Source organism: Epargyreus clarus, unplaced genomic scaffold, assembly GCF_041222505.1.
Source record: "Epargyreus clarus isolate Ecla_fem2 unplaced genomic scaffold, WU_Ecla_fem_2.2 ptg000026l, whole genome shotgun sequence".
NCBI lineage: Eukaryota > Metazoa > Arthropoda > Insecta > Lepidoptera > Hesperiidae > Epargyreus > Epargyreus clarus.
In genome coordinates this window covers 12,882,679-12,908,918 of record NW_027332233.1, presented here as the reverse complement: position 1 = coordinate 12,908,918, position 26,240 = coordinate 12,882,679, and the positions used below count along the sequence as shown (strand labels likewise).

The window sequence follows — 26,240 nt, the reverse complement described above, 5'->3', positions numbered from 1 at the left end:
CATAAAAATTGCGGCATAAAACATTAAAAAATAACAACTTTTGCCGCAATCACAGCTAAAAAAATAGAAATACAAAAATAGGCCCGAAAATAGCGTCTTCTGAGGAGTGAAGACAATGGATATAGTAAAAAAGATTTGTTATAATAAGGCAATTATTTGTCAACAAGATGAGTTCTGTTTTCTGATAGGTTGTCAACTATCCACTTTCACAAATTATTTTTGTGTTAATTTGTATAAATTGCAGCCATATATAAAGTACCTATTACATGAGAACATTACTTTAGGGGCCACCTACAAAGTTAAATAATGGCGAGCAGTCTATTCAATATTTCAACGTATAGTCGATTTAATTTGTCAGAAAGCGAATCAGATATACAAGTATTCGTAAAAGAATACGGGTATCGCATAAAGAAGCAATTAGAAGACGAGACTGAGAAAACTCCTTTCATCTCATTCGCTGAGAAAACCTTTACCTCAGACAACGGCTACTCATGGTTGCATGAAAACCAATCCAGGTTTCTCAATAATACGCCAAATGAGAGTCTGTTGAATTTAAGCTATTTGTCGGAATGCGGCTTCATTTGCTCCATGATTTATACCCCAGGAGGAAATTACTTGATTGTTGGTCACTCTTCTGGAATGATTCAGGTAATTGCTCACAATAAAGTAGAACACGGCAAAAAAACTACTACATTTTTGCCTTAGCACCATATATATACTACTAATAAAGACGTATATCTATGCTTAGCACCCATTGTTAATATATAGATAGATAAATAGATATATAGAATACTCTTTATTGCACACTTACAGTTGAATTTAAGTAATAAGCAAAATACATACACAGGTCAAACAGTACACAATAGGTGGTCTTATCGCTAAGTAGCAATCTCGTCCAGACAACCTATGCATGAAAAAGAAAAGAAAGACAATACTACCTATTATTTACACTGATCTGTTTGTTTGCTGCCATGTAGGGTAGTTATTAATAGGTAAAATTATGGCATAATTATTTTTATTTATATGAAGCGTTCTTTCTTACATCTCAGAGGTAGCATCACTATATTTGGACTTTATGACGTCTTTGTGAGCACGGATGTTAATTTGTGTTTAAAAAGCAAAAAAACTAAATAAAGCAATGTAACTATTTTTCATGTTTGATTAAAATAAAATGAACACTTTGCGTACATAAAAAAATAAAAGGAGGCTTGAATCAAACGGACACTCGTTAAAGTAAGTAAGCAAATTTAATAGGTACGTCAATTCACCCTTTTAAACTTATATTCATCAATTTACTTATCATAAAATAAAATTAAAACTAGATGGTTGTCATTTGACATGGAGGTACAAAACGAAATACTTGGGGAATATGCGAAAAGTATTACAAATTACTACAAAAATGAGGAAACACGCAAACCTTGGTATCCAATGTTCTATCAAGGTACATTAGAAGAGCGTAACAAAGACTGGGTGAAAGAAAATCATAAAAGGTTTCTGAAGGGCACGAAAAACGAGATCGCCTACAATAGATGGTACTGTTCTGAATTGGGGGCAATTACAGCATTGACGTATGCTCCTAATGGAAGCCATATTATCGTGGGCCATTCATCTGGAATGATTCAGGTATTGTGATAACGGTAATTGTCGCTTTGCTAAAGCGACACAATTCCTATTAATTTAGGTACATGAGAATACAGAGCAAAGAGTAAACTTATTAAACTACGTGAAACTGTCAGATAATTTAAAGTGGTTTTCATTTTGGATGAGTTCTTGAGATATTTGCAATATGAAAAAGTTTTTGAAATATTGCTAGTGCGTTAAGCCGCGATTCTTAAACGAGTACAGAAAAACCTCTTTCTAATGCGTCGTAGCGTAACTGTTAACAAAAACTCTTACGTCGTAGGTATTCTTCTAAATATTCGATCATTTTATCATAATGCACAAACATATTTACAATAATAGGTAACAACGAATTAATAATGTAAATCTGTATTTCGGAAAGTTGTGTGAAATCTATTAATTTGACTACATGATTGGAAAGGTTGACTATGTTGTACACTCATTATCAGATTCGTAGGTACCCAGTATACAGACTGCATCTAATTAATGGATGATCACAAGTGCATACGATTTTACTCTACACAACAAACGGAAACTATACTAAACCAAGCACAGCAAATGATGCCTCGTCCATCTAACTTTGCTTGGGTTATTGCCCTTTCAGACGGGATCAAGCAATCTCGCTTTGTGACGGAATGACTCCCAGCTCGTATCATCTAACGGTCGCAACAAGTAACTCGTATATTCCAAGAATTTATTATTCCAGATGCGTCACGGTAGCACAGGGACAGTTCTTTGTACGTTGCGCAATATCCAGTTTCCACCGAAGCCGGTGTACGCTCTTGAGTATAGTCGTTTCGAAGAGAGGATTTGCTACGCGGCATGCACCGACGGTGCCGTGTACCGAATTGAAATACCTAATGTACGTAGGTACATAAGTTTGATTTTATTAAGTGGAAATGGTCGTGTGGATTGTAAGTGTAACTTTATTTAGGTAAACAGGATAAGTCGAATAGCGAAAGCATTTACGAAGTAAGTAGATAGTAACTTTTTATAATATATGTAGATATAGCAGTACACCTCACATAGTAAGTGGCAACTGCCGCCCATGAAAATCTGTAATCAATCCCAGGCAAGATTAGATTCCTACCTGAGATCGCCTGCGGATGCCCCGCTAGTTCCCAGAACTAAGTGAAATGCTTCGAAAGAATATGTCTCCCTTACCAAACCCTTCAAACCAGAATATAAGCAGCGCTTAACATTGCTGTTGTTAGGCAGAAATAATCTTATCGAAAGACTATTTTGTGTAACGAAAAAGTCTTATAGATATTTTTTTGTAGATCTCGTAGATTTTTTTCTCAATATTGGACGATCTTTGAAATAAATCTTTATTCCAAGTTATTAAATACTAACAGCTAAACACATCAGTGGACGACCCGCCAGAGTTTTGCATTCGTGCTGACCCCGCAGTGGAGAGTATGACCACACAATTCTACGGAACACCGGGAATATCCTCCAACGCTACGCCGTTTATTACGCGTAAGTATCAAAATATATTTTATTACAATTATCTAAACAATTATTTATAAACCCTTACCACAGTGTCAAGTCATCTTCGCAGGACTTTTAATAAAAGTACCGACAACCAACTCATATTTGACTGGTCTGCTGAACTATTGTATAAATCTAAACCCAAAAAACGTTTTTTAGAAGTGGTACATTAATGGTACTCGTATATTATCAATCTTAGTATCAATCGTATATTATTTTAAATTTTAAGATATAACTATGTTGACGTTACAAAGTGATATACATAACTATACTTTAATACTTTTTAACGGATTTCTCTCTTTTTAAAAGGAGGAGCTTATACATTCACTATGTGATTTTATGCGTATGTTTTTTACAATACAATATGGGAAGATAGTACATCCTATTTTCTTTCTTTTCATATTTCCTCTTTGTCATTTCCCAGAGGTTTTATGGAAGATATATCTGAACAGCGATAAGATCGCCTTTGGTACATTTTTCTCTGTTGTACATTTTGCATATGCGTATACCTATTATTCTCATTGGTGTACCTATAAATACATTCGATTTATATTCGTAGTATTTGTATCCAAAACAAAATATTTTATAATAAATTTTTAGTAAACACTTAACATAAAATTTTTGATCCGCATTGCGAAGCGGTCACCACACCTGTATGACGCGCAGAGGGTTCCGGGTTCGATCCCCAGTTAGATAGATATCTGAATGAAGAATTAGACATAGTATAAAATTCATAGATCATAAATATGACAAACTTACTGGTTATTTTGAGAAATAATATTAATAAAGAAATATTTTCCAGAGAGATCTGCTGCGCTATCCTTGAGTGTAACTGCCGATGAAACCAAGATTGTTGTCGGATATGCCGATTCATCCATTAAAGTGTATGATCTAGAGACACAAGAAGTAAGTGAACCTATACTTTTATCAAGATAAAAATTGAAGTATTGTATTTTTTAATTTTTTTGTAAATTTTCTAGTATCTCTATCAAGTAGCATATCGTGAATTCCCTTCTGGACCAAGAGATGGCGCTCCGTGTAGCTCTACATCTTTTTGAAAGCTCATAAACGGCCTTTAAAAATTGCATCTCGCTGAAAATGTATCATCATCACTGAACGAGTGTGGCTTAATAAGACAATTTCTAGTGATATTTTTCTACTACATTGTGTTTTATGTTAGTATACAAAACTTTGCAATTTAACTCGGTAGGTATCGAACATATCGGGAATAGAATAGGGCTACGGTATCCCCTGCCTATCGTAAGAGGCGACTAAAAGAGGGCTTCCGGGGTTGTGGGCGGCAAGAGTGGGAGCTCGAATCCCTCGGAGATCCCGGAGTTCTTCAACAAGCGTTGAGGACGGCCACCGGGGGGGTTTTAGTGCGGTAAAAATCCCACATAACCCGGCGTCGCTCCCACGTCGTCGGGTACGTTTTGAAGGTTTCCCCCTCGTTAACAAAAAACAAGGTATCGAACATAAATACGTATTTTTATAAAAATGATTATTTTCAAAGCCGGTTATAACACACCACTTATTGCACCTACACAATTCATACAAATTCTAAAATCGTTGGAATTGAAATTAATTATAGTCCATTGAAATGTTACATAAGCTTTGCATTTGTTAGAGGACGCAATTTTATTTTTGGAACATGTGTGGGGGCACCATAGAAGCTTAACCTCAAGTTTTTAAGGTCGCCACCCTTGTCCCCCGGCCGCCATCTTGGAAAACAGTTTTTTCGCGATATAACATGCAGCAGATTATAATATTCAGACGTACAAAACGTGTCTTTGTTATTGGAACTCCCTCGCTGTTACAATAATAAAATATTGACTGAAGTACGGAATATTGAAACGTTAGATACAAGATATGGAAATTGTATCCATAATGCACAGAGTAACACGTCGTTTTCTTTCTCGAGCATGCATTTATAAGAGCTCGAGCATGCATAAGAAATAAATGTAAAATGGTAGTGTCTCTAATGTTTTTTTCAAATTAGATAGATACCTTCTGAATTTACACTAGAACGTCTTAACTAGTTTAAATAACTATTAATAATAAATGGATTCTTAAAATATTTTTCATGGATCGGTTTTGGACGAATTGTCTGAATTACGAGTATATTATAATAAGTTAGGAAGTAACAATATCGTTCATCTGCCTATTAATATATGTACTGTTATCAATTATAATCTTGTTCATCAAGTATCGTAGCTCAAGTCAATAACAAATGCGTTATTTTTAATTTTTTTATTAATAAATCCTTAACAGTGTTACTGTTAAGGATTTATTAATAAAAAAATAATCTATTCGACTTTTGCTTCCTAGAGATCGAAATTTGACATACCTACCTATTTCGATCTTTGGTAGGAAAACATTAAATAAAGTGATCATGAATAACGGTCGAAAGTTAATTCATTTTGATAAAGTAAATATGCCTTATTCTTCGATTCAGAACACAGCGACTCTACACCGTCGTTGGCAATAATTACAACAGTATCGTTTTGTAAGATACCTAATTTTTGTTGAAAATGTCACCACAAGATTATCTTTAATATATTAAAGGTAAATTTGTTTTGGCTAAATTACGCTATAAATATTTACCATTGATTGTGTATTCAATCAAGCGTCCTAGTGCAGTTGGCGTATCATTTAATATTGATTTAAGCTCCCTGTTTCGCCGTTGGCCATGCGTGAAGTATACAAAAGCCTCGAAGCGAACTCTGTCATGCGTAATAAAACATTTATCATGAAATACGACGTATTTTATTTGAATAAAATAATATTTGTAATACAAATAAGTAATGTTAATACTTTGAATAATATATTATTGTTTTGAAAGATAGACTTGATGAAAGCAGGGGGTAATATAAGCTACTAGTATTACCACTAGATACTAGTTACATGGCCAGCTTGACTTTGCCAGAAATCTTTTTATGTCTCACTTTTGGCCACGGCCTCTTCTTAGGACGTAAGTGACTTTAAACATACTGCAGCTTGATTTTAGTGCGGATTGGTGGTGGGTGGTATGGGTTAATTGCTATCGGATGTTTCTGAACCGCTAATAAGTCCTTCGACAACGTTTAATGATTGTTATCCAATGACAATTAGCCGGAAGGCCAGTTTCACTTACTTAACAATTGGGGCTGGCGATTTAACGTACTCTCTAAAGCACAAAGCGACATACGAAACTTAAATTACATGTGGTCGTGGTCGGCTCTGTTCCCTGGATTGATGATTGATGGCTCTTAATAAAAGCCTGTCATGATTTGATTTGATTTATACGTCCTTCATCACTACACTATAACGAAATAGCGTCACTTTAAGTAACGTTGTATTTTACTCATATTCTCTAAAAAACCTTCAAAAACAACGCTCTATTTTATGAAGACCGAATCATTTTCTTATTTATGTAAATCAAAACAGGGTTGGGTACCTGATTGCATATGCTATAGGGCGCGGATTATTTATAACCACACTGGATTTGGAAACAAAAATATTGCCAGCAGTTAGGAAACTATTTTATTAGAGGCCCGATGGAAAATTTATACATTCAATTATCCCGAGCCGTGAAACCTTCGGGAAACTAAAGTACATATTATGTAGAGTTCCCAATACCACTATTTGGGAACAGGTAAATGTATACGGTGGCTTAGGTTTTAGGGATATATTTAGGGAACTAAACAACTTCAACTAACTGTTTTTGGAATGTTTGTACATGTCAATAGTTAAAACTCGAGGATATACAGACGCTGGTACTCGAGGTACACAAAATCTAGCATAAACAATAAAACGTAGCTACCTTCGTACGTAACTCCACGTAACTTCACTTACGAGATAACATCATTTATTAAATGTGTTCACTAACTTAGAAATCTAAATGTTAATAACAAATAAATAGAAAAGTATGACGTCACATCTGTTATGTGATGTCAGCTGTGCGGCCAGACAAATCTTCGTATTCCCCCATCGCCTAGCTACAGCCTATGTTGTCATTACCATTACGATTACAGATCTACATAGATTTTCTGCTCTGTTTTTGTTTCGCTTCTATATAAAAGATTAAATTGCCATCAAGAAACGTTGACTCAATATTATCATAGATTCTTTGCTAATACGTATAGGGGCAGCGTAGTAGCCTTATGGTTTTGTCGAGAAATCTGTGCCCAGTCGTGTTACTTAAAACGATTGCAATTTCGGTAAATGCAGACAAAACTATTTATTTTTTAAGTCAGCTTGTTTGGTTTAACGAGTATTTTCATAGCATGTTTTATTTAGTCTCTCTAACTAAACCAAAACATTCACATGAAACCCGAAACGAATCACGGCAGGTGGCAAATTTATTGTTATTATCTCTTTAACATTCAGTTTCTCTAGTTATCGACGCTGAATATGCATGGCAGACTCCTATGTTTATTACTTTAGCCGTAAAAGGTATCTAAATAATCTCTAAATAGAATAGTAATATGTATCGTAGTATACGCTACATTTACTACATAGTTACGTGCAGATATCTAAGATAATTATTTTGAGTAGTAAGTAAATTTATTCCCTTCGTACGAGTATAGGACGTTGTATGCTAAATGTATGCAAATATATATCTTTTTGGTAGGTATATTCCACGCATTATCAAGTCCTTTTATGGAAGAGGACCCTGGATCGTATCTCGGTCAGGCACATCTAAGTGATAAATAAATAGATCTACCACATTCGATTGTTCATCAGATCATACATACGTCACAAATCTATACCTACTACTATGGCGGCAGTACCTGTAAGCATAGTTGTTTTACAAACGGGCGTATGACGCAGCCACCTTATATGTTAAAAGGATGTAGTCTGTAAACGTATAATAGGCATTAAGTCAAATAAAAAGACAAGTAAGCCAGGACATGTACTTACTAAGTTAAATATAAACCTTTGCATCTTAAGAAACTGCAATTAACTTTAATGAAGTTTCTTATCTACGTTACTTATTTTTCTTCCATAAAACTCTACCAGTTCTACCCTATATAGACCTTTATAGGGTTAAGTTTAATGGTGCGTTAGGACTCAGAAATTAACTAGCAGTTTTTATAATTAATAACTCCTTCTAAAGGGCGATTTAGTTTCGAAACTTACTATCCAACTGACAAACTGACTAAATAACTAAGACCCTTAGATTAGGTATTGCGACAGGGGGTTGTAAGTTGCCGATAAACCATTAATAGCGCCGGTTGGCAGTTTGGCAGACTTTGGCAAGCGTCTCAATTCCTCTATACTACAGATAAGTAAAGCAGATTATACGCAACCATAACTGAAGATCCAACTATATCTGGATTAAGCAAGCATCATAGAAGCTGGGTATGTCTGTGTTTACTTATATATGTGGTTGTGTATTTATGTGTGAGTGCGTAAGTGCCTGTAATTAAGGCAACGTGATGAAGTATGCTGCAGGGTTATTTCAACAGTTTAACCCATTCCTTAACTCTTTTTGTCTCTGCTTCAGCGTATATGTCCACAGCAGTAAAACACAAAAAGAGTTGTAGTCAAAACACCTTCGCATATATTTTTTCTTCGTCCATCTTTCCACTGGGAGCTTTGGAAGTTTTCTCTGTAGTTATTGCAACATGGAGTATCATTTAGTGACGTCACAAGCTTTAAAGTGTTGCCCTAATAAAACGCCGTGCCGTAATCTCAGTTTATTGGCAATATCGGATTGCTTTTACGAGATCTCCGGAAGTCGACTCTTGGAAAGTGGGACGCTTGTCAAGGACCTTCGTTATTCGGTTACCGGATGGCTGGAATGGTTCCTTTAGTGAGAGGGATTACTTTATATTGTCTGACGTCGATATTATTTGATTTGTTACTGTATACGAAAACAGTACAAATAATGCTTCTTTGATTAACGTAACATGTTATTATATTATTCGAACCATCATTCCAGCATTAAAAACACGACAAAATCACGTAAAATTTCAGGCAAATTTATATGATTAAATTTGTGGCCCGTTTAATATCGTTCAACCCGGAAGTGTTGAGCAGAAAGGAAAGTGGGTCACTGGTCAAGGATTTTGTTACCCGGTTAAATTGACGCCAGATGGCGGATGTGATGTGTCCTGGCGGATATTATTTGTATGGTCATATATTTGCATGATATAACGTAATTTGGGAATCTTTGACAAAATATATATAAATTAGGTGTAACCTACCTGCGTTTATCGTAAAAATGTTCATATTAAATAAATAATACATTATTCTCTAATTAATGCAAGCTTTGTATTAGACAAAATAAACAGGTAATTAATGAAATGGAACTAACGCTAACTAAACTAACGCTCAATTAATTTTATGTAATTTACGAAAATCTGTGCGTTGCATAATTGTTATTGAATGAATCCAGCAGGTTTATACACACACATTTTGTATTGCAATTCTTCAGCCTTTATTTATTTAATTTTCATTTTCATTAAAATATATTATATTACTTGCGTGAATTCAGAAAACTATACGGACTTTTTAATTAATCTTAGCATACAAAGTACACCTTTATATCTGTGTTCACGGAGCACAAACAATACTTCGCGTCGGTCGCTTTAAGCTTCGCTTTGAGAGGACTGATATATTTCGGTTAGGGCTTGCGGTGAGTCTCCGACAAGTTTCAACGTTTCGTGCTCTTTCAGGCGGACTTAACGTACAAAGTGCACAAGTTGCGTCTCCAGTTCATACCGAAGAAGCTGCAACGAATGCATTTCGGGCAAGTGTGCGCGCTCCGCTGTCACGACCAGAGGTCTTTTGTGTTCGCGAGCGGAGCGTGGGATCAGACTTTGAGGGTGAGTTGGCCTAGCATGTCTCGTTGTGTATAGCATCGCGTGAAAAAGATTTTTCCTTTGAATTGTAAGTAGAAAATAATTGACTAACAAAAGATTTGTGGTAGTAAAGAGCTTTCATAGGCATTTTTGAAGTCTGCTCACTCTTTGTACATAGAGTGTAATTCGATATAATAAAGCGTTAATCCTTTTAATTTTGTGTAGTATACACATTCTCATTAAGAGAATAGGTTATAGGCTTTATAAGCTAATAATGTTACTACTATTTATGTTTAAGTAGTTGTTATATGAAACAGAAGTTCAATAAACAATATGTTTTTAGTTAGACATTTTTATATAACACCATATTTAGCTAACGTTATACTTTTTATAATTGCATGTTATCGTTTAAAATACTTTTCTTGTCATGTATGTCATAAAGACGAGAGACGAGAAGACATTTCAGAGCATTTTACGTATGCGGGTGAGACACCCACGCGGACTTAAGACTGCGTGACAAGAAAAAGATTTATTTTAAAATCTTTCTATTTTGTATGTGTACAAATAAAATATAAAATTGAATTAAGCCCTTAATTCAATAAATATTTTTGAATTTGTTATCGAAGCTATCGCCAATTAAGCGATAACGCATCACGCTTCCACACCGCACACACACACGCCTGGTTTTTACACCTTCCATATTTTAGAACAGGAATTTGTCAAAGAAATCAAAGCTTTGCTCTCGCTTTGAAGCGACGTTTTTGTTTTATGCGAAAGGAATGTTACGTATTTTTGCTTTATAAAAGCGAATCGTATAGGACCTAGAGCAGATTTAAAACAAAATATCATAAAATTCTCACATACATAACATATATATTATTGTTCTTCGATATTCTCATAAAATATATGTTGTTCTTATTACGATGCGCTAGTAATGACATTTTATTTACGCGATAAAGTAAAAAGTCAAAAGCGAAAGCATCAAGTGTACTAAATGTAGTAGTACTGTAGTAGTTACCTAATTAAGAGGCCTTGTCGAGGCTTTGTTTATCCTTTTTGTTCTTAAGTTATTTGGTCTTAAGTTTTGTCTTAAGTTATATATAAATAAGTATTGCATTATTTCTGTTACTTTTAACTTGGTATTGTAATCATAAAAATAAAATCATTTAGGAGCAAAATATTTTTGCCTTACTCTGAATAATTTAAAAGCGATGTTTCATTTTCGTTTGTGTAACTAATATTCTTGATATCTTTCGGTATCTTGTTACTATTTTTATAAGATTCTTTGAAAAAATATCAATAAACGAAATTATTATAGAAATTATAGAAAAAAACCTCCCGCTACATTTAAATAATTTTAGATTGATTGACGGCAGGCATATACGACAGATCGACTTACTACCGTGCTACTTAGCACTACTACTACTTACGTACGATTTAATAAGTTGTTGTTGACGCTTTTCTTCCCCACGTCAGGTCTGTACTACTTGTATATACATATTATAATATTAAATATATATTATCACAAGCTTTGCCGGTTTGTATTTACAAGAAATTTCTTACATCGTTCCTCTTGTTGGTCTTCTTTATGATTGGTGCCTATTATTTTGTATATTGGAAATTGTATTTTCGCAATAAGTACCATTCTATTATGAAAATATAGGTACCATTTACACAGGTATTTATCATTTATCTTTGAAAACTACAAACATGTTTTAGTTTTTCATTTTTCACGAAATTCGTGAATCGAATCTAATCAAATTAAACAGAAATAATTTATGTATTGTGCTTCTTATTCATAAAGTATCTATTTAGTTTTTTATATATAAAATATCCAAGTGTCACAAGAAATTATGACGTATTTGTAAAACATGGCAGCCGACAAGCCAACGACCGCCTCTCAAAGCGAGATTAAAATATTTCGCTTAGCGGTTAACTGCGCAAATTATTTATTAAGCGCTCCTTTGAACATTTCGCCAGCGGCACAAAGAATTGTATCCTCGTATGCATTATAAAACTCTGCATTCTACATAGTTGTTATGAGACAACCGCACACAAATAAAGGTTTAAGCTCTTTATAAGCAGAGCTTAGACCTTGTATGAATATTTTCAGGTTTTATTTTTGTTTGTTTTGCTACTTATGCAACTGTTTATAATATTTTTTAAGGTAGAATCTTCTGTGGCTCGACTGCGGAGATACCACCGTCATACCTATTTTTACTTAACGTATAGCAACTGTGTTAAGTACGGTGAAGCCAAAAGTGGTTATGATTTTAGCTGTTATATGGTCATCTGTTGCTATACAACTTCTAAATTATACTTTCTATTATTCGAATGTATAACCTATTGTTAGAAGCGTCTTGACTGTCCTCTTGTCATAGACTATGTGGCTATGTGACGTCACCCTAAATTCAATATGGTGTACTCTACAGGTATTCTTATATGTAGTTGAGAAAAATAAAGGTATAGCACGTTAGGTATTCCATAAGAAATTATCAATATCTTTCATATCATTACTTTAATTTAATTATCATTAGCTTTCACAAATCTACAAGAGAATTGATGTTTTCAGATATGGGATATCAGGTGCAAGGTTGGATGTGTGATGACATTCGAAGGTGTCGACATATGCAGCGATAGTATTGATTTGAACGTAAGTATTTCATAATCTAAATAAATTGGTATAGTCCTCGCCAAACTGCTAGTCTGCTCCGAATATAGACACGAGTCGCGTTGCAACAGCAACCTCTCGCCCACGTTAGTGTGCTCTTACATTACGTAGTACCAGTATATGCTAACTAAACCTGCGCGCAACAACTTCAGAGCGGACTAGAAGTGTGGCGGGGACTAAACAATTTTTTAAGCTATGATGATAGGAAAATTTCATATAAAAATAATGAAGGTAGTAAGTAGGTTGGTATTAGACGAGTTTTGTTATCGTTAAACTTTTATAAAGACAGGCAGCCGTGAGTGTGATATTTAAAACTGCATCTTGTTATCGTCTTAAGTTAAGTTAGAATGAACACTCTGAAATCCATTTCATTTTACGAAAACGGTAGATTAGGTTAGGTTCTATTCAGGTTATAATTATTCGCCTTTTTTAACATTGGAGGAGCAAACGAAGTTGCATTCCACCTGACGATTAATAGTCACTGCTGCCCATGGATATTTGTAACCAACTCAACATAGTCCCTTACCGTTAGATGCACTGTATGCTCGTTTATAAGTTTATTATATAGAAAATTTATCAATTTTGGACTACCTAAAAACTGGGATCAAAAATAAAGTCAAAAATAATTATGCATTATAATACTCTTCAGTCCACATTTATTCATTGTTGCACATAACCACTCCCAAGCCTTGTCAATAAATAATATTTTTTCCAACCTTTTTTTAGTTTATAATACACCTTCCTAACTCTTTATAATTTGTTTATCGCAACTTTTTATACTATAAAAATATTTACTCGCATGTATTATAAAAATGTCTCCCATAAGAGAGCGTCAAACAGTATTTTTTCCTAAAAATTTAATATCATCTTTGTGGGTGTATTTGTGGCTATTTATAAATACTAACGTGTACCTTGTTAGAAGTTTTATATTTTCCACTTTCATGCTATACTCATTGGATGTTCGGAAAGCGAACGGGCGGTTTTTAATTAAAAACTCGACGTTGTCGCTCCTCGTTAGGAACTTCAATGCACGCCTGTAGTTCGCTGTTCGTCTATGTAGCGGGCTATTTTTAGTAGCTTTGCGGTAAAAGTTGCATGTTTTATATTTGCAAAAAAAATATGGAGTTAGAAAACAGATATGTGAAAAATATGTACCTCATTTTACTGAGATGGGATTATGAAATTATTTCTAGTTTTTATTGCAAGCATGACTAATATGTGGTGTAGGATTTAGAATGTTCGTTTCGATTAAACCCATATCTATAGTAGGTATTCATTTCTAGCAAGTAGATATGATATATATTAGGGGTGACCGTCAGAATGGCCGGTCACTACCCATATTTTACATCGAAATAATTACTAAGAGTTGCTACCTAGTTGCTACTAGTTGCTATTAGTTACTACTAATTGCTACCTTCGATTAAAAAAAAATAAACTACTTTTTAAGGTGACCGGCCATTCTGACATCAGGATGGCCGGTCACCTATCCAGTGAGGAGAAACTGCGCAAATGAATAGAGTTTGTTTTTAATTAATAGTTGCTACCAAATTGCTACCATCATATGCATCGTATTGGACTTCATAGCTTTTAAGGATAAAAAAATATTATGTATTTAATATAAGAAGTCTAAACGCCTGTATAATTAAAAGAGAAAATCCGAAATTAAATATATTATGGTATAAGCATCAGGCGTTTAGACCTCTTATATTAAATCCGTAATATTTTTTTATCCTTAAAAGCTATGAAGTCCAATACGATGCATATGAAGGTAGCAATTTGGTAGCAACTATTGATTAAAAAAAACTCTATTCATTTGCGCAGTTTCTTCTCACTGGATAGGTGACCGGCCATCCTGATGTCAGAATGGCCGGTCACCTTAAAAAGTAGTTTATTTTTTTTTAATCGAAGGTAGCAATTAGTAGCAACTAATAGCAACTAGTAGCAACTAGGTAGCAACTTTTAGTAATTATTTCGATGTAAAATATTGGTAGTGACCGGCCATTCTGACGGTCACTATTAGGGGGTATAAATGTTAGGCTTGTATAAATGTTAACTGACCAAGAAAGTTAGGCAACGTCAGCCATGTTGTAGTGTAGACCTTTGGGTGACTAGGTGTGGCATGTGGTAAGTAGGTGTGGCATTGGCGTCATTAGGCATTATTGAAGGCTCCTTAGATTTTTATTTAATAGAAAATTTCCTCTTTTGGCAGCGTGATCACTGTATCGCTGGTAGTTGGCAGCCAACCGAAGCCCTCACAGTGTGGGACCTGGTCGCCAGGAAAAGGCTAAACGTCGTCCGGGTACAGAACCGGAGACCAAATGTGGATGGAGAGTACATCCACGCATGTCGCTATTGGAGGTCGACTATGGTATGATTATTTTTTATGTTTAGTTTCAACAATGTGGTACATGTAAGCTCAATTCGAAGTCCAGGTTTGGATAAAGTAATTTGATATTCCAGCCATATGAATTCTATACTTTTTATTTTTATTTTTTAAAATGTTTTGTGATTTTCAGTGAATGAATGCTGATTGAGGGACAGTGTGAAGTGAGATGTTATTTTTTTGGAATGTGGTGATCCAACTTGTGTGAAGTACACCAATCTTAGGACGACTAGAGGACTAGATGTCTTTATGCAGGAAGTCTACAACTATATCCAAAATTTAGAGAATTTTCTGCCCCGATGCACTTATGAATATCCGTTTGGAATAATATTGACTTAGAATGAATAATCTAACCTTACTCTGTATATCTTTAAGGCTATCCGAAAAATTAAATGTGGAAGTTATTTTATCGTATCGTAATGACTAGCGCTCTTCATTGATCCAAGGCCGGAAGAAAATCAGAAATTTATTTATAACGATTTTGCCTGTTTCTGATTTGTCTTCAATTCTGCCTGTCTATACGAGTCCCAAAAAAAGAAGGTTAACGCGTACATTGAATGAGAGCTTGATTTTATAAAAGTTACGGCAATTAGGGTCACCCTAAAAAGAACCGACCTCACTCTCACTTAAGTAGTTTTGGAATAAAGTTAGTTCTTCGCAACCTAAAAAAAATATATAAGAGGAAACTTATTCGAAAGTAATTATTTAAATATTCATCTCGCAAAGTTATCTCGCGAATCCAAACTCCTATACTCATTTCGTTAAAGTGCATTAAAATGAAAAGCATAAAACCAAAAGCTAAAAACGGTACCCTATTGCTAAGCCTCCGTTGTCTGTCCGTCTGTCTGTCACTGGGCTAAATATCTAGAATCTTAATAAATAAACTTGAAAATACAGAATATACTCGTATATAGTATGAACTAAATACTAAAAATTAAGAATTCTTTAAAATAATTGGGAGTCGCCATACAAGATACCGCTATTTTCGGCGTTTTTAGCTTTATCTATTTAACTATAATAGATAGATACATTAAATTTTAAATGCATTCACTTTTATGGCTAAATACTAAAAAAAAATAAAAAATCGTGGTACTGAAACCTCCATGTGAGAGTTCGAGTCGCACTTGGGCATTATTTTACTGTACACGTTTCAACAGTAACGTCTATTCACTTACTATTTGTGTACCATTAACAGAAGAGCGTGTATTCTGTAGAATAATATTCTCTGCTCGCCTTAGAATATCATTATGCTGAGTTTCTAAAGTCCATTAGTGTGCTCGGCCCTGACCTTTGAAGTTTGATTGAAGTTATATTCAGAAAAAATGTGAGCTGTGAAAATATAATAGACATCTAATGATCACTTAACTAACTCTAAAGGAATAAAGGGCTACGATATTTCTACTTCAAAGTAACTGTACTTTGGCCGATATTTTTGATTGAATAAAGATGGAGTAGAAAGCTTGACTTCCTGACATGAAAATTTAACTTATTTTTCAATAATGTTGGTTAAGAATACAGGGAGCTTGGAAGGCTAGGTGAAAAACACGTGTTCTGAAACCCTATAGAAAATTGGATGACAAGGACGAAACACACAGAGTAATCTTAATTAAGGAAAATAAGCTGTAGACCTCTAAAGGCTTATGGCTGCTTAATGACCTGAAAGGATAAATTATCATACTAGATGACATGTATGATTATTGGCTCAGACACACGATTTTACTGACATGTGCGGATTTCAAATTAATAATCATTTATTTTATGGTCTATGCTCACTTCTTGAAGAAACCTATTTGTTTAAGACTTTTGCATAACAATCCCAACAGTAAATTTTATAATTATATAGAGAAAATCCACGCCTAGTAACTGCAGACATCGACAGATGATGATAAAAGTGGGTATCTATTCCTAAACGTAACCGAAGCCCCGAGCGGATGTTCGTTAGAAATACAATTGAACTCCCACACCGAGGCTTTTACCTGGAGCGATTCTCGGAGTTTCGTGGCCAAATTGTAGACAGGATTAGCTAACAAAACAAGAGAAGATAATTATAACGCTAGTATTCCACATAAATTGTGTTTTCTCTGGAAATACAATTATCACAAAATAGAGTGTAATATTGTTCAGAGATCGTTACGCTTGAGTGAGAATCGGTAGGGTGTTCCTATTTCATTCACTTTGTGTAAGGATTCTGTATGATTATGTTTAGTTAGGGAAAGTTTAATGTCTTGTTTGACAATTCTATAGTTCACTAATAGGGTTCAATTAAAATTTAATTATACCAGTAAGAGTGTCATATTGCTATCTCTACATATTTTTAACACATTTCATTTATTAGAAAAAAGTATACACATGATTTAAATTTACCCAATATGAAAATTCATTTTTGTTATCATTCGTTTCTTTTTCACGAAGCATTTTCATAGCAAAGCATTGACTAAATTGTGCCTGATACGTTTCTTAACACTTAAATGGATTTGTTCATTAAAGTCTTCAACCTCACCGGATAGACCGGTATGGTCTATCGCGCAGAGGGTCCCGGGTTCGATGCCCGGCCAGAAAGATATCTACGAGTAAATGAAGAATTTAGATGTCTGTTTTGGGTCTCGGTGTTTGTGTATTTATCTGTCCATACCATGGCACCTACAATACAGGGAATCCTAGTGTGGGGTTATAAGTGTAGAAAGCGTTTATTCTTACATTTTCTACAAGGTTACTTTTTTAAATCTAATGACTGATAATTTTAACATCCTATGCCAGTTCAGATTTGTAATACTCATTGCATTATTTGAATACTGTTCGAGTTGGGTCGACCTTGTGTCCGCGAAGTTACGTTCGGCATCGGAATGTTAATTGCATTAGTTGGAGGTAGTTCTGTTAGACAAATAGTGGTAGTTTAACAACGGATTTCATCGTTGGATTGTTATGTTTGTGGAAATGATTTAGGGGTAATTTGGAAGTCTAATAATAGAACTTTTAGGCCTGTATTAAGTAATAGTCACGGAATCTGAAAGTCACTAATGTTAGTTTAATTCGTAGTTAGTATTTTCCTGTGTCGTGAGTGCTATGGGCACACACAAAGATGTATACACGAATATCCAGAATAGAAATAGAAATCCAAAGAATAGAAATCTAAATTAATAATTTCCGTAAATAGTGAACTTTAATACATTTAATTATTAATCCACATCATTAGCTTAAGACCGAAATTTGTATCACTGTTGTTTCTGTTTTAAGAATAGACTCTACGTATTAATCATTAACAATATGTTTGCAGTATAATCGCAAAGGGAAATACGCCATCATCGGTGGCAGCGGTACCAATTGCGTCGAAGTTGTAAACCTCCACAACCGATATATTGCATGTTCTTATCCCGCTGCTGGTTCCGTTTTGGCTGTCGCAAGCCACCAGGAAAGAATTGCGTTTGGAGGAACAGCGCCCGTGCTAAACATCGTCTCCTTCCACGACCCCAAACATGAGGATTATGATGAAGAAGTCGAAGTTGAATCCGGGTATACGAAAGCAGAAGTAACCTGGTATGATGAAGATGATCTGCCGTTGTCAGAACCCGATCCCGAGAAACGTGAGAAAGCCACGTCTTCAATCAGTCATCCACTCGTCTCATCGATCAGCCAGCGGAATGCATGACTTATAATGTTATATGGATTTAAAGATGTTAAAACGTTTCATAAGGTTTGCTGTACTATGGTAAGCCATATACATTTAGACACGATTTGATTTTATTCTCTTTAGGGTAGCATAGTATGTGTCACTTGTTACCATGGCTAAAATAGGTGTAGCCTCAATATTGGGCTTTATATATTTAAGTCAGTTTATTGAGCTCAAACTATGCCGAATGACGCATGACGTAGCGAAAAATGATGCTCCATATTTATACATTTACACCCGCACGCAAACAGCCCATCACGACCGGGGGTAATCTATTTTAATTTCGCTAAATAGAAACTCATATCTATTTCGCAATGTTGCGGCCGACAGGTCTGAGCTCGCTTTTCGTGAAGTATAATTTCAAAAGCTTGTTTCGGCCAAATTGGCACGTTGCAATAACAGTTTTAAAAGAGGAGAAACATCAATACGAGGACACGCCGCGGCTAAATTGGAGACCGGGCAGTCGTACACGTTAAGTGTTCGGTACACAAATGCAAACTCGTTCTCGAGGGTTACATTGAAAAATTCGAGTCAGCATTGCGAATTCAGTAGATGCTACAATGGCGAACAAGTTGCAATAGAATTTAAATAAAGAAAACGTTTCCTAACAGCGCGAACTCGTGTGCGGAGCGTTGGTGAACTTTCAACTTTTACTCGCTTATGTAGTGCGGGAACTACGTTCGTGGGCCCCGGCCCGTCCTCCCGCGGGGGGTGAGGTGTATTCCGTACTTGGAGCGAATATTTACAGCGCAACCTAAATATAGCGTGCCGCTGCTCAGCTGGCACGGTCGGGGGAGGGTAGGCGGGTAAACATTCCCCCGCCAGCACACCTAGCGTTGGGACGACGGGAGGCCATTCGGATGCGAGCGCTCGAGGTGAGCGGTCGTCCCTTGTTTCATGCACAGGTCGGTCCGCGACCATGACCGCATGAAGCGAGGTGCAGGGGTGGACGCTCGCGGTAGCAGTAAAGACGCTTTCAAGGCTAGGACATAAGGCACGCTAGGGTCGTTCCTCACACATTTATACACGTGACTAATTTGTTAACAGTAAGTTAGGATGAGCACGCATTTTACTATGATATACAACAAATTTAGAAGTATAATTTCTCCTCAAGTGGAGTCAAATATATTTTTTTATTCTTTTATTCAAAACTACATACTCATACTAATTCTATTATTTACGTAACTCCTCGTATAAAAAATTGTTAAACTATAAATGTTATTTTCAATTGTAGCGAAAGGAGGTTCATATTTCATTGGTTATTATTGGTTGGTGGTGGGCAAACAAATTGTATTTACGAGGTATTACTTTCCTTTTTAGCAGACCAAACTAATTCTATTCCAAATAGGTACATTGTTCTTGAAATACAATTTTATTTCGTAACATATTTTATTAGGTTAACCAAATTACGATTATTATACTACTGGGATATGTTGCGTATGAAATATCGAAAATAATTATCTGATATTTATTACTGACTATAATATATTTTTGTTCCTAATTAATACATGGTATATTCGAATAATATTTTATTCGATACACATCATTAGGCCCTATTTACAAGAACATAAGACAATGCGTACACAATGAGATTAATCCCTAACGAAACATCTGACAACTTGTTTGTTTACCGAATACGCTGCCCTGTTTTTCTGCGGTTTTACTTTTATAAGAAGGGTTCATTTATACAAATGTTGTGTGCAAATCCGATTTTACATTCTCCGATTAGTAATCACCTTTAAAACAAAATGTCTCTAAAATTAACATTGGCCACTTTCGGTTCAGAATATGTTACAAAGAAAAATAATACAATATTTCAATAATTATAGCTTTATTATTTGTCTGTGTTATTTATAATATCTATAGAACCTATCGTTTTAGTATACTCATAGTAAACAGATTAATGTGGTTAAATAAAAAAGAATCCGTTGTAAAGTATAGTCCGCGCCAAACTGCTAGTCCGTTCTGAAGTTGTTGCAAGCAGATGTAGTCATACAATTTGCTATGGCGACGCGATCCACTACTACGACTATACGACTTTAATAAACCTAAATAACTTTTATACGCTCCAATATAAACGCACCTCCGCGTCCCTGAAATTGTTTGAGTAATTCTCGCTGTTGAAATGGAGGCTGTAAAGCGCAGACTGTATTTCATGTTGCTTTTTGTTTGCTGTTCCATGTTGGACGTTATTTATTTCTCTCGGTTGTTACTTTTATATGTGATAAATTGATTATGTAATATTTAATGTTGATGTGTATTAAAATAAATGATTGTAACACATGATTTTTTATTTCATGTAAATAGAATTTGTTCTACTTACATACTCGTAAGGTAGTGATTTTACATTGCTTAGTAGTTTTTGTAGCAAATGCGGCAATACCATGTCTCGCTTATTGCTGCTTCGTTACTGCAGTAATATAGTGCACCTTTCTATATTCTGTCAATTCAAAATAATCTAAACATGTACCTACTGTTTTATATATTGCCCACTTAAAATGGTTTTTCTTTAGATTTGTTACCCTGGCTCGTGTTTGTTATTGTTCAAAAATGGATTAAGCAGGACGTTCATGCTTTGAGCGCGGTAGTAGACTCTTTACATTGTAAGAAGCAGTTACCGTCTCATAAATCTACGTGTTCGGAGGAGAAGAAAATTATATCAAATCTACAATCTACATCTACATGACTCATTGGAATTAGGGTGAAACAATTTGATCACGTACAATCGAATACTGCGGATAAAGTACAAAGTGGACACGCAGATGTAATTTATAACACTTTCATCAATCTCAAAACCACAAGTTTCAATTGGCGAAGGACTTAGAAACTTGTAGGCCGCCCACGCTCCATCTAAATTGGTCGAGAATAATGACATGGCGTGAAACTTTCCACTGAAATTGTAAGTAAATTGCTATCATTTATGTTTTCAACGACAGTTACTCAGAAGGACGTTAGAGATTAAAGGAATGGTTTTTATACTTGAGAGTGGTTGGGAAAATTGTATTGAGCTACGGTCAATGAAGATTTATTATCAAATCCAATTAAATAGGATTGTTCCTGGCTTTGAGTCCACACATTTTGGCCTCATATTCAAAATTGTTGAAAAAAAAAACAAATAACTATAATAAAAATACATCAAGACTAGTTTAGAGCCCCTCATGCGTTGTCAATCAATACACATTGAATTAATTACTATATAGTAGAGATATATTACGGATTACACAAATGACGTTTGTCGCTACTATGGCCATAACTTGATTATTAAAGCATTGATAAAATAGATTAAGGTCCTTTATTATGTCATAATGAGTTCACCGTTTTACAGCTCCAGTGTGCTGTAATTGATAAAATTAATTTTACTACTATATTATTTATATGCCAAATATATTATTTGGTCACACTTAATAGACAAATTAACTCATAATAAGACACCGTCAAAAGTTATCTTATCCATCGGTCGACGGCTTATCAGTATGAGTATGACGTATTAGGGTGTCAAAATTTTTGCTACGTTGCAAAAATTCCAAGAGTACTTCAAAACGGTAATATCAGTTCCATCAAGCTACTTGGAGATTACCTTAATATTAAAATACCTATACATTTTCACGGAAACATAAATAAATCGTAATATGTAAAGAAAAGTAATAATGATATATTTATACCTGCCTTTTGTATTCTTCCTTAATTTAATATTAACGAGTTCGTTTCCACTTTCCTGGTAGCCAAAGGTTGAATAATATAACATCCACTTATTCTCGGAAATTAAAGGAGGCTATTTTCCGCTAAATATCCACAAAATAATTACTGTTGTCTTTGTATATCTTGTTGCTTTGGAAAATAAAGTATTACAAGCGATCGCAAAGGCAAAGTTCGGTCGCGCTTTTGAACGAATGACTGAATATTTGACGATCCGTCAGAGTGGTCACCATACCAGTGACACGCTGTGATTTCTGAGTTTGATTTCTGGCCAGACATATATCTAAATGGTGAATTAGAATTTCTGTACTGAGTCTAAGTTCATAGGCATTCATGGCACACACGAAACAGGAAAAATCCTCGTGTGTTTGTGTGTGTGGATAGCAAACGCTGAGCAATATTTGATTTTATTATTTGATACTTATTAAGACATTGGTGGTCTCTGTGACCACTACCATATAAATTATAGTTCACAGACCAATTATTACTAGTTGGTCTTCGATTTGATAACTGTCATTATGGGTATATTAGAAGATTTTAGCCCATCTACAAACAGCTTAATTGTTTGCCTACTTGTTAAACGGTACAATATTTAATCTCCAACTAATAAACCAAAAACAATATCAATGAATGAATGTAAAACGTTAATGAAATAAAAGATCCAGTCAATAAAAGGAATACATGAACGAAACAAATGAATGAAACAAATATAATGAATGAAAATTAGGCAATCCAATTAACGAAAGTAACGAATCAATGAACCTATAATATTCATGATATTATAATTTACAAAATATTTATGTCTTAAAAATATTAAGGACTATGCTTTATAAAGAATCTTGTTAAATAACAAAATAGTTTTTGTAACATTTTATTAAGGAGTAATTAGAACTGCCATGTTGCAGTACAATTTACAATTTATAATGTTTTACTATTCAGAGTATAACTTGTTACACTGTTGAGATATTTGCTGGGTATTATTGTAGAACAAAAGGCTCCGTGGCGCGGAAAAAGCAATAAAATGTTTGTTTTGTTGGTACTTATTGTCTATTATTCTGTTTTGCTTGGCATCGGTTTTAGTATTTTATGCAGCTTCGTTCTTTCTCGTTATTTATTCGCCGTTCGGTTAGAGTAATCGAACTTTACTTTAGTCAGACGAATTATTTAGATTGTATTCTACTGCATTCGTGCTACAAACAGATTTACTGTCCAAAATCAATTTATTCAGAGCAGATTTATTGATCCAAAATTGATGATTTATGTGATATTCTTATTGTTCGTATTATTTTCTAAACTGAGTAACCGACCATATTATTATTAAGGTTAATAATTTTATAAGGTTACTCCACGTGTTGGTTTCCAATGCGAACGCAGCAACGTTACTTTAATTTATATTTAAACAATGGTTGCATTTCCGCAACATTGTTAAAGGAAATGAAATGAAATTTCGTTTTGTTTGTTTTCATGTATGAAATTCCGAATGATAAAGCTATTTCTGTTGATTGTAACAATTTACGTAAATGTTATAGACGATATAATGTATATAACTTACAATGAAAAAAACATAAATTATGTATATGTACGAGTTTCTTATTTATCAATGTAAGATATGATACACATAAAATAACATAAATATTTCTTGACATACAAATCTCAAACAACGAGTAAATGTTATAAATAGTATTTTTATAATGTTTGTCTGCCTTCGGTTAAGATTAAAAGATTATTAAATGTGGTAAAACTTTTTATTATTCGTCTACGTCAGACAAACTTCGTCTATTTTTGGATTCGATCACTAATAATAACTTGAACCAATTAAAAAATGACAACCGTGGTATTTTTAAAAGTACCAAGGTTAAATTTAAATGAAATTTGAATTGTGAGTGAAAACGATGAACAGTGAATAGACGTGACCTTTAAAAATGACGCTTACATTTTAGCGGTCTCTTATAACAGCAGTGATAAGCGCTATCCAACTTAGCCCTCTATGGTAGCATAGCAACATGTCTGTGGTTTACCTCAGGCAGGATTCCAATCTAATTTGGCGTTGATGACAGACGGCGGCCACTTAAAATTAGGTCGATTGCTTGCTTTCTATAAAAATTCTAATTTTAGTTAAAACACCTCTAATTTGCAGCTATTTTCTGAAAATGAATACGTAGAGAATGGATATTGACTTCACTTGAGAGTAAACCTAGTTATTAAGACTAAGTAAAAGGATACCAGTTAGCACCGCTATGGCATACGTATCTTGGAAAAAGTTGCCAAAAGCTCTTTTTCAAAATCGTATAGCATGACACAAAAACAAACAAAACTCGGCTGTTAGGATTGTGCGCTTCAAGAGTGGGATCTCGGATCGCCTAGCCAGCTATACCGGTAAGGATGACGGTATGCGTGGCTGCATTCGGGTGTTTACGATGGTATGTGTGGCCGCATCCCACCGTAAACATTCGAAGGTGTAGGATGAGTATAAAATGCTATATGGACAAAGCCCGTCAGGGACACTGCGCTCGAAGTCCGGTTGCGTTTCATTGGATATCTGTAGTGCTCTGAGCATACACTACAGTCTTTTAGTGCGATGAATTTTTTACATAACCCAGAGTCGCTCGCAAAGCACTGGGTACCTTTACAAGGTTTACACCCTTGTCAGAAAGTGACCACAAGTATTCATTAACACTATGCTTGTGGATAGTGAACACAACTTTGGGAAACTTACTTTGTAGTTATGTAGTAAAATATTTAAATTCGATATTTTGTTTCAAACACGATTAAGATTCATAAGAAACCCTTTCGGTACAATCGTAAGGATAATAAATATAGTTCAAAAAACTAAAAAACACGCTTTTATGATAAAATCAACTAAAAAGTAGAAAATAATTTTCAATCTAGGAATCAATTAAGGAGTGTAAAAGCGTGTTTTTTAGTTTTTTGAACTATATTTATTTTATTAATTTTTAGTATTTGTTGTTTAGCGACCATCATTAAGCATCGTCTGTAAAAAAATCAAGTGTCTATCTATTACGGTTTAAGAGATAAAGCCCTGTGACTCACGAACAGACAGCGGAGGGTTTCGTTTTATCCTTCGAGTACGGAATCCTAAAAATCATTCTAAAAGATGGCATTATAGATATGTTTCAGTACATTTGAGTTATATGGAAATAACATTATTATTTTTCATATATAAAAATCAATCTAGTAACTTTGCCTGTACGCTCCATAAGGCGCTTTCTCTCGCCTCGAAAATCGTTAATCCTGAGGATGTTGATAACGAAAATGGTACAAAATTATTAAAATCGTGTATTGTCATCGGTTTTTGATAATTCTTTAAAATTTTGAATTAAACTGAACGTTCAAAGTGGATAAAAATCGGGCTCAAAGATTCCGTTACTGTTACGTACATACATACATACAAACGTACAACCCAAGCTAATAAAAGCGTGTTAAAAAGGTAAAGCTAAATATACGTGGCGATTGTAGCACTAAAATATACGTAGCGTTCTGTAGCTCGTAGCGGGGCGTAGCGGGACGTAGCACCGGCGTAGCTGCATCGATCGGCGGGCCGTGACCTTGACCCGACCCGTTCCCGGATGTAGCTCGCCTAGTTGCGCCATTGTCGCTTTATTCAACTCCTGGCTTTTATTAGCCCCTGATTTTATATAGCCGAGGCGTTGAATTGTGTTTAGGTCTAGACGTCGTAAGTGGTGTTAGTTTATGCTGTCTTCACACAGGTTACGTATGAATATGAGGGTAAGTTTGCATATTAAGAAATAAAAGAATTAGTAGGTAATTATCACAAACCATAAAGTACATAATTACTTCAAATTGTTTCATTGAATAAATACGAACAAACAGTTTTTCTTAGTATTTAATCTTAATAATTTGAAGAGGACATTTTTGTCAATACATTTTAGATAGCCCTTAACT

General features: G+C 34.7%; 1 protein-coding gene across 3 annotated transcripts; it reads left to right on the top strand.

Moving 5' to 3' along the window:
- The first annotated feature begins 128 nt into the window (after positions 1–128).
- LOC140753377 (uncharacterized) lies at positions 129–19,708 on the top strand. Of its 3 annotated transcripts, none has more exons than XM_073087935.1 (8): positions 129–648; positions 2,327–2,482; positions 2,976–3,099; positions 3,914–4,017; positions 9,774–9,923; positions 12,472–12,552; positions 14,780–14,938; positions 18,228–19,708. In XM_073087935.1, the coding sequence occupies exons 1-8, from the start codon at positions 307–309 to the stop codon at positions 18,597–18,599; spliced, it is 1,488 nt and encodes a 495-aa protein (XP_072944036.1). In that variant the 5' UTR covers positions 129–306; the 3' UTR covers positions 18,600–19,708. The 3 variants fall into 3 exon arrangements, with proteins under 3 accessions (XP_072944036.1, XP_072944038.1, XP_072944037.1); XM_073087936.1 differs by lacking the exon at positions 129–648 and adding an exon at positions 1,271–1,623; XM_073087937.1 differs by lacking the exons at positions 129–648; positions 2,327–2,482 and adding an exon at positions 1,268–1,623.
- Positions 19,709–26,240: the final 6,532 nt, after the last annotated feature.